The following is a 10,217-nucleotide window of genomic DNA, read 5'->3' on the forward strand; positions in this document are numbered from 1 at the left end:
AATGCTCTCATTTGAAAAAGGAGCTTGGCTTTACATAGGGGAAGCAGCATAAAAGGAACCGGTCATTTTCTCTTCAGCAATCTCTCTCAGCCGACACAGATCTGGTAACACATCCTTCCCCAGATCCGGCCTGTCTCGCCGTCTCAGTTCCGCACATCGAAGTGCTAGTTTCGCCAGTGACAAGGTGTCTTCAGCTGGCCAGTCGGGTACCAAAGGGTCCAGCATCTCATGAAACGTGCCTCTCTCGATTGCTTGCTCCACGTAGTGAGCCAACCCCATTGGCGGCCTGGCTGTTATGAGTTGAAGGAGTATGATCCCTAAGGAATATAAATCGGATTTTACCCCCAGCATACCTGTTTGTTGATATTCCGGGTCTATATAGCAAAATGTTCCAGCTGCTGATGTTACGCAGCACTGTGTCATGTTCTCTGCAGCTTGAGGAACTAGCTTCGCCAACCCAACATCACTGATCTTGCTCACGTAGTTTTGATCCAGCAATATGTTGCCTGGTTTCAGGTCACGGTGCACAATTGGTTCTGGTTTTCTCTGATGGAGAAAAAGCAGGCCTGTTCCAATCTCTGCAGCTATTCGGAACCTGTGTTGCCAAGACAGTGCTTGGTGGTGGTTCTCTTTCCTAAATAGACAATCATCTAAGCTTCCCCGACCCATGTACTCATACACTAGGATCCCATACTCTGGGCAAGCTCCTAGAAGTAGTACCATGTTGGGATGGCGCATGCTGCTCAGCACTTCAATCTGCACAATCATAATCAACAGCATCAAGTTCAACTAATTCTTGTCTTTCATCAATCTTTTTATTCAATTGTATTATCTGTTTCTCACCTCCTGCAGGAACTGTAATCTACCTTGTGCAGCATCTGGACGTAAAACTTTAACCGCTACCGGTGTATGATCGAGGTTACACTTAAAGACAGGACCATAACCTCCTTCTCCGATCTTTCGAGAAAGGGCAAAGTTATTTGTTGCTTCTTCAACTTCCTCAATGGTGTATCTTCTGTATTTGACATTACCTTGGGATAGAATCTCCAACATCCTCTTCATTTCCGCTGTTTCTCTTAGTATTTCCCCTCCTGCAACCGTTCTTCCTTTCAATTCTGCCTCTTTCTGTGCTGCTAAAGCTGCTTCTATGGCTGCCTGGCACCTGGCTTTCTCCTGCTCTACAGCTGCCGTTGCAGCTTCCTCCGCTTGTCGTACCTCTTCCAATTTTTTTCGATCTTGATTTTGGGTTTGTTTCAGCTCCATTGCCTAAAGTAAAAAAGTCTCTACGATTCAGAAAATTTCACAAGGAGGGGTGCAACAAGATGACATGTTTGATGCTTGTACCTGTTGCTTTGCTGTAAGTGCTTCTCTGCATGCATTACCATATAAGTCCATTGTTTGCTTCAATTCTTGCCTTAGTCTCCTCATTTCAACTTCGACTTCGTCCTGCTTGTGCCGGTAATGGTTAGTATAAACTTATTGAGGGAGGTTAAAACAAACACACAAGTTCTGTACTCAAGGTGCTTAAACTTTGGCATGCATCTTATATGTGCAATGATAAGAGATGAATGGAACCTGCAGGTGGCTATCATAAAACTAGTCTTCAAAATGAGAGATAGTGATTAACGTACCGGATGCTGAGATGAACAAGATGATCTTCCACTATCGTATCCTGATAAGGACTCACGTGGAGAACTACGGTCAGGCCACCTCATTCCTAAACGCATTGATCCTAAGCTCTGTTCCGTGCTGTTTGATAATCGCCTAGAATCAAGGAATGAATCGAAGAACGAAGAAGAGCTACGGTCAGTGCTTGCTCTGTCTGAGCTGACAAATGATATATCAGTATCCGATTCTGGTAAATCCCCAAACATTTTCTGAAGACTGGCTCTTGGGCCGTAGATCGGTGACCTGATTTTATAAACACGATGGTTAGTTTCACTAGCAAGGTCATGTCATCATAAAACAAATATCTTCGTACTGATTACAACTTATTTTTCATCCCATTTCCTACAAGAATCCAATTTCTTTTAAAACTGCATCCAACTTCGATTTGTGTATCAGGGTTATTTCTCAAGACTTGCCTGGCATTGCTGTCGGTTGAAGTACGAGGCTTGGTCATTGACCTACCATCAGCTGCATGGTCGACAAACAGATGTTACACCTTCAGCAAGTCTAGATATGTAGATGAAAACTAGACTGAAAGGACTTTTAGTGTGGAAGGGACACAAACCTCCTTTTCCTTGGCTAGTAGCACTATTCAGGGAGATCTTGCTCAAAGAATAGCCAGGGCTAACGCTCTCAGGTTTCTTAATTTGATCAAGTAATGGGGAGGCGAACGGTACTGAACGAACCGCGTTTCGTACTGAAGAGACCTTTCCTTTGGAAACGACATATACAGTGCAGAAGTCCGGTGAAGTTTTCAATACACAGGTCGGTATGTCGGCCCTGAATTTTCTGCATAACCATCGTTTGGATAAGAAAGAATTTCAGTGCTGAAGAAGCGCCAAAGAATTTCAGTGCTGAAGAAGCGCCATCCTTCTTTTAATTTTTACTCTAGGCTAGGTGGTGATGTTACCCTAACTATTACATTCGCTACACAAAAGCTCATTATTAACGTTTGTTTCTCATTTCAGACAGATTTGTTGCAATTTAAAGTTTAAAATCTGATTTCTCCTGCAAAACCAATCATATTGGGTTCTTATCTAACCAATACCTCATAAATCCACTTCGAGAAGGGGCACCAAGAACCAATTTCTCAATTGCAGCGTAAGAAACATATTCCGTCAATGCTTTTACAATATCTGAACCTTCAAGTATGATATCAAGAGAACGTATCTGTTGCAGCCAGGATATTAATTATAAGGAGATCAAATTAAAATTAGGCATGTTAGGTAACAATCATTTCAGCAAGTAATATTTTAACATAATAACTAATTTAAATATATAAACAATCGAATTAAAAGGAGTAATATTTTAACATGATAATTGATTTAAACATAAAAACAATTGATCCAAAAGAAGTAATATTCCAGCACAACAATCGATTCAACCCAAATTGACCAATTCATGATTATCCAAAATCAACCAAATTTGGTCCTCCAAAAACAAGTATATTTTTCACAGTTAAGCCCCAAACTTTAAAACCGAATTCATGTTCATCCAAATATACACCAGTGCCGCCTAACACAGTGACGAAACCAACAAAAAAAAAACATTCTTTTAAAAGATAATGATGGCCGAATGATGTGCTGGAAAATTTGGGAGTGTCGCTTGACACGTCGACGGCACCAATTGGGTACTGTAGATTTTGCCCATTTTCGTAAATAATTGGTGTGGTGCCTATTTTAATAATTAATTATTTTTTCACATTATTTGAGTAATAAAACCTATTTAAAAAGAACAATTAAGACAAAATAGCATATCATTACTTAAAATTGTGCACAATATTCTTTCAAGGAAAAAAATCATTAAATATAAAGTCTGAATCAAAAGTTTCAACAATCTCTCTCAATATAAACAACAATATTATCCATAAGAAATTCATTCTCCATTTTGTTGCGAAGATTCAAAATAAGCTTTTAATACACTTGAAAAAATAAAAAAACTATTGATACATATACATAAAACAAACTTCAAAGATTCAAAATCTATGAAAAATTTGAAGAAAAACATACCTTATATTTAAAATTTGAAGGAAAAATTACAGATTTTTTTTCTTCTTTTCTTACTAGGCATGAATAGGAAGAAAAAAGATCATAAAAACATGTTCATATTTTTTTTTATTCTAGCATACCTACGGATGGTTAAATTGTAAAAATTTTAAACTTTAGGAGCATTACCCTGGGCCTCTACTAGGCTCCGCGATGATATATACTTGATATGAAAGAAAGCAATCGTCACAATTGCTCAAAGGGTTGCATTCGATTTCATAAACTTACGTCTTTTCGAGTACAAAAACAATGGAAGGTGAGGAACAGTTCCCTAGATAGCTTATCCTTCATCTGCTTGTTGGTGCCGGGTTCGCTAACATGACCATTACCTGCACCAGGGTAAACTTAAATAAGAATATTGGAGCGTGGAACATGAACCAAGAGTTTGACAGAGAGTTACTTGCTCCATTAACACCGGCTGAGGGTTTATTAACATGAATAAGAACAACAGTTTGGCTTTTGGAAAGAAGATGCTCAACGGCCCATCTGAAAGCATATTGACTCCCTTTGTCCTTATCAATGGCTACCGCTACCAGCCCATTGCCACCACCACCCCCTTTCTTTGATACTGTACTATGTCCCTTTGGATGCCACATTTTGCTGTCTTCTTTTTTTATTTTCTCTTCTTCTTCCTTAAAGCTTAATAAAAGAAGACAAAAATACCCAAGGAAAAACAAAACTAGCTGGTTTTTCAAAGTGTTTTTAATTAGAAAATAAATAAATAAAATGAATATTTAGTTACCCAGGTTTTAATGGCAAAATGAAGATTCAAGTTTTTGTTGACAAAAACTACCTAACGGATCATCATTTGTTATTATCCGAAGGGAAGTTTAGAACTAGTTTTGGGAGGCCTAAAACCTCTCTTTTTTCCTCTAATCCCCTTTACAGCAGGCATCAAAATTCTGATTTTGACCATGCATTACCTTTTATTATCTTCTTTTTAACAGCTCCCTTGTTTTAGCTTTTGTCTATTTTGGTTGTCAAATAAATTCCTCAATAATTAGAACCCTTTGACCGAAATTTGTGTCGGAAATCAATCAACATTACAATAATTAAAAATGGAGGACTATATTAACCAACAAATGATTATGAATAATAATAAGGTATATTTTTAGGGTTGAATTTTAGAGATAATATTATTGAAAAGACAACTACGAATATCAAACATGGACTATAAAACGAAGAATATAAAGAATATTAAAAAAATTGAGGCATATATTTCTTCCCCTCTCTCTGTTACCGTGAGCGAATTATAGAAAATAATAATATGCTTCAGGATAGGTTTGGATAGACGATTGGGTGCGGTGTATTTAGCTTACTTATTGTCTTACGCTATAATATCTAATCTCATCGCCACCATTATTTTTACGTTAACCATAGATAAACATACCGTCTATCTAAAGTCACTATTAATTTGTACTAATTAAAAACAAGACAAAAAAAAGATAATGGTCAGTAATTATTATCGAGTAGATATAAATAGAAGTGTTAATGAATTAAAATAAACTTGTGATTGAGATATATTGTTTATTATTTAGCAATACACTGATAACTAATCATTATTCATATGTGTAAGGATAATTTATAGAATAAACTTATACTTACTAGATAGTAATTTGATGGAAAAATAATAAGAGAGTTTGATACTAAACTTGATCGTATTAAAATTATTGATAGTGGCAGAAGGGGGGTTGGTATGGCCTCGAAATTTTTCATAAAAACTCTTTATAATTTTTAAAATTTTAAATTAATATTGACAAAATTACATTTTGGTATCTCAAAAATTATAAAAATTTTATTTAATCTTTTAAAAATTATAAAGATATAGACTATTAAAATAGTAAAATTGTATTTTTACTATCGTAAAAATATATAATTTAATTCCGACCTCCCAACAAAAATTTTCTGACTCCGCCATTTGGTATTAGTGAATATGAATTATTAGAGTAGTATTAGGGTATTTTATGTTGTGATTATTATTGTGGTGAAATGCTACTATCAAATTGCTAACAACCAACTTTTTCCATTTAGTCATTTGAGGCTTTAATTTCTTATATAAATTATATATGTTTGATTTATTAAGATATTTATCGGAGTGAGTCTAATAATTAATTCTTTATATTTTGTAGACTCATTAAATGAATAGATGTTGGCCATGAGTTTTAAACTTGCTCTATATTTAGATTAAACATCGAACCTTCAACCACTGATTAAAGTAAAAGAGTACAATAATTTAATTATTAATATAAATTTAAGATTAATTAACTGTAATAATTTAATTATTTTTCAAGTAATATCTATTTAATAACAATAAAATTGAAGAATGCAATAATTTAGTTGTTAAGGTAAAATGTGAGATTTTATTGAAGAGGAAGAAAAATTGAACAATACTTGGATATTGTTCTTAGCTTTTTGCTGATACTTTTTTACAATCCAATAATAATAATAAGCGTGAGCTGGCTTCTTTTTCTAAAAAAAGAAAAGAAATCAGCATGCCTTTTCGAACTGTGAGCAACTCAATTAATGTTTGTCGAAACAATAAAACGTTAGCTAAATTTTTTATTTTTTAATATTATTAATATATTATTAATAATATTAATAAAGTTATTAGTTGATGTGGATGATATAGATTTTTAAAGAATCATAAGCATTCACAATTTGATTGTGATAATAATATTATAAAAATAAAGGAAACAGATTATGTGAAAAATAAAATGATTATTAAATTCTAAGTTTTAACATGGTACACAAAAAAAAAAAAAAGAAGATATGTGTAAGCCTGAAACCTCACATAGGTCGAAGAACCATATTTGTTTATTAATTAAGCTTATTATGCTTTTAATTTATGTTATTATAGAAATTATTGGAGAAAGTTATTAGAATAACTAATATAACAAATAAAAAGCTAGGAACAAATATTTGTATTTGTATTTTTTTTTCTTTTTCCATTTAAAAGAATTCTCTATCAAATATTTGCTTTTCCTTTTTTTTTTTGGGTTTCTTCACCATGTTAGAAATGTATGAAGGCTTCATGTCTGGAGTTACAGCCCAGCGAAGTTTTCATTGTTTACATATGGAGAGAGCTAGCTCCCCACGGACCATGATGTTGTTCATGAAGACATAGCTGGGACATCCATTCTTACATTCATCAAGGTGTGCTTGCTCCCCTTCATCATCTCACAGCTCAACGACTGAAGAAGGATTCCTCATCCTTCAAACCGTTTTCCCCGGAGATAACTGCATTCACTTCGCCTATGGTGGAAGAGACGTCGTCGTCATCATCTTCCTCTCTCAACTCTTCAATCTCTTTCACTACTTCCTTCAACTCTGGTCTTGCCTCCGTATCTTCTTCGCAACAACTTAACCCGATCTTCAATAGGCTTATCATCTCACCTTTACAGTTCTTCGTTCCTTGCATCTCCGTGTCGAACACTTCACTGATCTTCTTCTCCTTCACCATCTTGTTCACCCACGTCGCTAAATTCGTTTTGCTGTCGTAACTTGGCGTCAGATAGTTTTCTGGGAACCTACCCGTTAAGATTTCCAAGATGAGTATTCCCAGGCACCAGACATCGGTTTTCCTACTTATGCGACCATTCATCGCATACTCTGGTGATTTGTAAGCAGTCATCAGCGAGTGAGCTTGCTCTTGGTTTATCACCGACCTCAATGCGTAGTCACATAAAAGTGGCTCGAAGTTCATGTCCAGGAGCACATTGGAAGATTTCAGATGACCGTGTGGAACAACTAGGGTAGGAAGCTCGTTGTAGAGATATACCAAACCCTTCACAACACCTCTTATGATCTTCAATCGAGTTTGCCAATCAAGACCAGGTTTCTCTTCAGAGCGGTTGGCTGCACCCACCCACACAAAAATAGAGTTAGTGACTATAATTTGTAAGTAGTAGCTAGCAACTTTAAGTTAAAAGGATGGGAATCTGACCATGAAGGTGACTGGCCAAGCTACCATCAACTACGAACTTGGAAACCAATAACTTTTCCTCTTTCCTATAGTAATATGCCAATATAGGTAGTAAGTTCTGATGACATAGCCTTCCTAATCTTCTCATATGTTCATGGAAATCTTCCCTGCCAACGTTATTCATTTGCTTATAGTTCTTCACCACCACTGCTTCACCTTTCCCTATGATAGCCTTATATGAAGCACCAAAATTCCCACTACCAAGAATCTCAGCTGAGGCTCTTAACAGATCCTGCAAATCAAACCTTTGGACATCCTCGTTCAAGAATATTAGCTCAGACCTTTTCACATGAATAGTAGTAGAAGTCTCTGGAACTTTCTTTTCCCCTTCATCGCTTGCTGGCGGCTTAGTTGACTCATTAACAAATGCTTCCTCCTCTGATGATATTGATCTTCCTCTCCTCCGAACGAGACAAAAAACAAGTAATGCAATAATCGCCAGTAAAACTACAGACACCACAATGAGGGCAATCGTTAGAGCAGTCGATGACTTTTTAACCGTGGGTACAGGGGGGCTGTGTGAAGGGCCGCTAGGACTAGATGGCGAACTAGGCGGAGGGCTCATGCCGCATGCTTTGAGAGGTGGCCCGCATAGATTTTTGTTCCCTGCATCACAACAAATATATAACATAAATAAATAGGTGCCAAATTACCTTTAGCGGATCAAGGCTTTATTTTATTATATCTCGAGTAAAGGCATGCATGATATGCATGCGTGCTGTGGCTACCTGAGAACATGTTTGCACCCATTTTGCTTAAGCTTTCAGGAATAGGCCCCTCAAATTGATTGTTAGCCAGGTTCACCACCTTCAATTCCTTCCCATAAAATTCAGGTATTACGCCACTAAATTGGTTCCCCTCCAATTTCAGAATGGCTAGCTTAGGCAAGGTGGTTAGCGATTTAGGAACTTTACCAGTAAAAGCATTATTTGCCAAAAACACTCTCTTCAAGGATAGCATCCCATGGAACTCTTCATCGGAAATCTCCCCAGAAAAACGATTGTTTGACAAATACAAGGCCTTCAACATACTTAAATTCTTCACATCAGGTAATTTACCATCAAAATTGTTGTTCATGAGACTTAAACTGCGCAATTCATGCAATGCCCCGAGACTTTCAATATTCACCGTCCCTGCTAGACCCATATTTTCAAGTTGCAAACCGATAACTTTACTGTCATGGCAAAGAACACCAACCCAATTCCCTATATCTCCTATACATGGTGGAACGGAAGCATTCCAATTGTTAAGAGACGATGCGATTGTTAACGAGTCCTTAAACGTCAAGAGACTCTCAGTCTCCGTATCACCACCAGCCCCGCATGTGTAGCGGACCAACGATAAGAAAAGAACAAGTGCAAGAAATAACGAGGGATTTGGCATGCGCACAAGCCTAGCTATGTGCGTGCCCATTACCATTGCAAGCTACAACGTGGAAATGGTGTCTAAGCAGATAAGGCAGGCTTCAATAGAAATGACGAGTTTTGATTGCATGAGCTTATTATCGGGCCTTTTTGCCTTACATTGACTTGTATACCTTCGTTTTTCGTTTTGGGGAAGGAAATGTGAGGGATGAAGAGAGTTGAGAAAAAAGAGGGGACAAACGCCACCACGATACGTTGGCGTAAAATCCCAAGAATAGAAGAGTTGGTGAGGATTTAGTAATAAAAAGGATTGAATGAAGAGGGTCCAAAGTTGATGAAATTGAGTAAACAATCCTATATTCTAACCTATGCCCTGGGTTTTTTTTTTTGTGGTTTACAAGCTGAGCTGTGCCTCGGAGAAATCTTAGCTCCGCCTTCCAATTTTAAGCCTTTTTTTTTCCTACTCTATTAACTTGGACGGTTTTAAACTATTTCCCTATTTTTAGTTTATGACTCTTGAGGACATTATGTCTTCCTCCTCCTCTTTCTTCTTCTATGTTATACCCAACAACAGCTAATTTCCATTGTAATCAAAACCTACTTCTTTTTTTATATACAAAGAAAACATGCGTGTCTTGTCACATCATGACTCACATCTCAAAATGGTCAAACTCTAATTTGTGTTTATATTGTGGACGCCCTTTTTTTTGTCATATTCCATTCATTTCCCATTTATAAAATTGTTTTAATCTTATTAGCTATGAAAAGTTGAAAGTGAGATAGCTCTAGCAATTTTTTCAACATGATGGAGCCACAACTTAATCAATCAACTTATTTAAAATCTTAAAATTATATATTAGAAATGATATAAATTTAAAAATAAAAAATTAATTATTAATGTGGAAATATTTGATTAATTCAAGGTCTAATTTAGATAAAAAGACAAACCCTAATATGAAACAATTATCAAATTTAAAACCTGAAAAAAATTATTAAGCTCACTATTAAAAATACAATATGCCCATTCAACATTTATTAGCAATAATACTACTTATTAGATAAGGTTGAAATGGTAGACAACACTTATCACAGCTTGTATATTTTGATAATTTCGTACTCAAACTTTTAATTTTCTTTATTTTTATTAAACAATAATTT

General features: G+C 36.0%; 2 protein-coding genes and 1 long non-coding RNA gene across 3 annotated transcripts; 1 reads left to right on the top strand and 2 right to left on the bottom strand.

The window, feature by feature from the left end:
- Positions 1-29: 29 nt before the first annotated feature.
- Positions 30-4,612, bottom strand: LOC107958481 (U-box domain-containing protein 52). The gene is made up of 9 exons (XM_016894265.2): positions 4,114-4,612; positions 3,942-4,042; positions 2,717-2,838; positions 2,234-2,457; positions 2,085-2,136; positions 1,632-1,911; positions 1,345-1,446; positions 844-1,266; positions 30-756 (listed from the first exon to the last, which is right to left on the bottom strand). Exons 1-9 carry the CDS (start codon positions 4,307-4,309, stop codon positions 31-33), a joined length of 2,226 nt encoding a protein of 741 aa, XP_016749754.1. The 5' UTR covers positions 4,310-4,612; the 3' UTR covers position 30.
- On the top strand, positions 1,179-2,694 carry LOC121229320 (uncharacterized). Its single transcript, XR_005927057.1, has 3 exons — positions 1,179-1,357; positions 1,582-1,931; positions 2,065-2,694. It is a non-coding gene; the product is annotated as an uncharacterized lncRNA (long non-coding RNA).
- Positions 4,613-6,604: 1,992 nt separating the features above from the next.
- Positions 6,605-9,424, bottom strand: LOC107958482 (pollen receptor-like kinase 4). The gene is made up of 3 exons (XM_016894266.2): positions 8,424-9,424; positions 7,657-8,301; positions 6,605-7,568 (listed from the first exon to the last, which is right to left on the bottom strand). The coding sequence occupies exons 1-3, from the start codon at positions 9,112-9,114 to the stop codon at positions 6,898-6,900; spliced, it is 2,007 nt and encodes a 668-aa protein (XP_016749755.1). The 5' UTR covers positions 9,115-9,424; the 3' UTR covers positions 6,605-6,897.
- Positions 9,425-10,217: the final 793 nt, after the last annotated feature.

This window comes from Gossypium hirsutum, chromosome A05 (genome assembly GCF_007990345.1).
Source record: "Gossypium hirsutum isolate 1008001.06 chromosome A05, Gossypium_hirsutum_v2.1, whole genome shotgun sequence".
In the NCBI taxonomy this organism is placed as follows: domain Eukaryota; kingdom Viridiplantae; phylum Streptophyta; class Magnoliopsida; order Malvales; family Malvaceae; genus Gossypium; species Gossypium hirsutum.

Bases quoted from the DNA above. Each gene is read 5' to 3' on its own strand.
- LOC107958481 (XM_016894265.2), bottom strand. From the start codon at position 4,309: ATGTGGCATCCAAAGGGACATAGTACAGTATCAAAGAAAGGGGGTGGT. The intron at 2,839-3,941 runs GTAAGTTTATGA...TGGCTGCAACAG, and splicing joins GTTTTTGTACTCGAAAAGAC to ATACGTTCTCTTGATATCAT. The intron at 1,267-1,344 runs GTACAAGCATCA...TTTTTACTTTAG, and splicing joins CACTTACAGCAAAGCAACAG to GCAATGGAGCTGAAACAAAC.
- LOC107958482 (XM_016894266.2), bottom strand. From the start codon at position 9,114: ATGGTAATGGGCACGCACATAGCTAGGCTTGTGCGCATGCCAAATCCC. The intron at 8,302-8,423 runs GTAGCCACAGCA...GTTGTGATGCAG, and splicing joins GGGTGCAAACATGTTCTCAG to GGAACAAAAATCTATGCGGG. The intron at 7,569-7,656 runs GTCAGATTCCCA...GGGTGGGTGCAG, and splicing joins CTTGGCCAGTCACCTTCATG to CCAACCGCTCTGAAGAGAAA.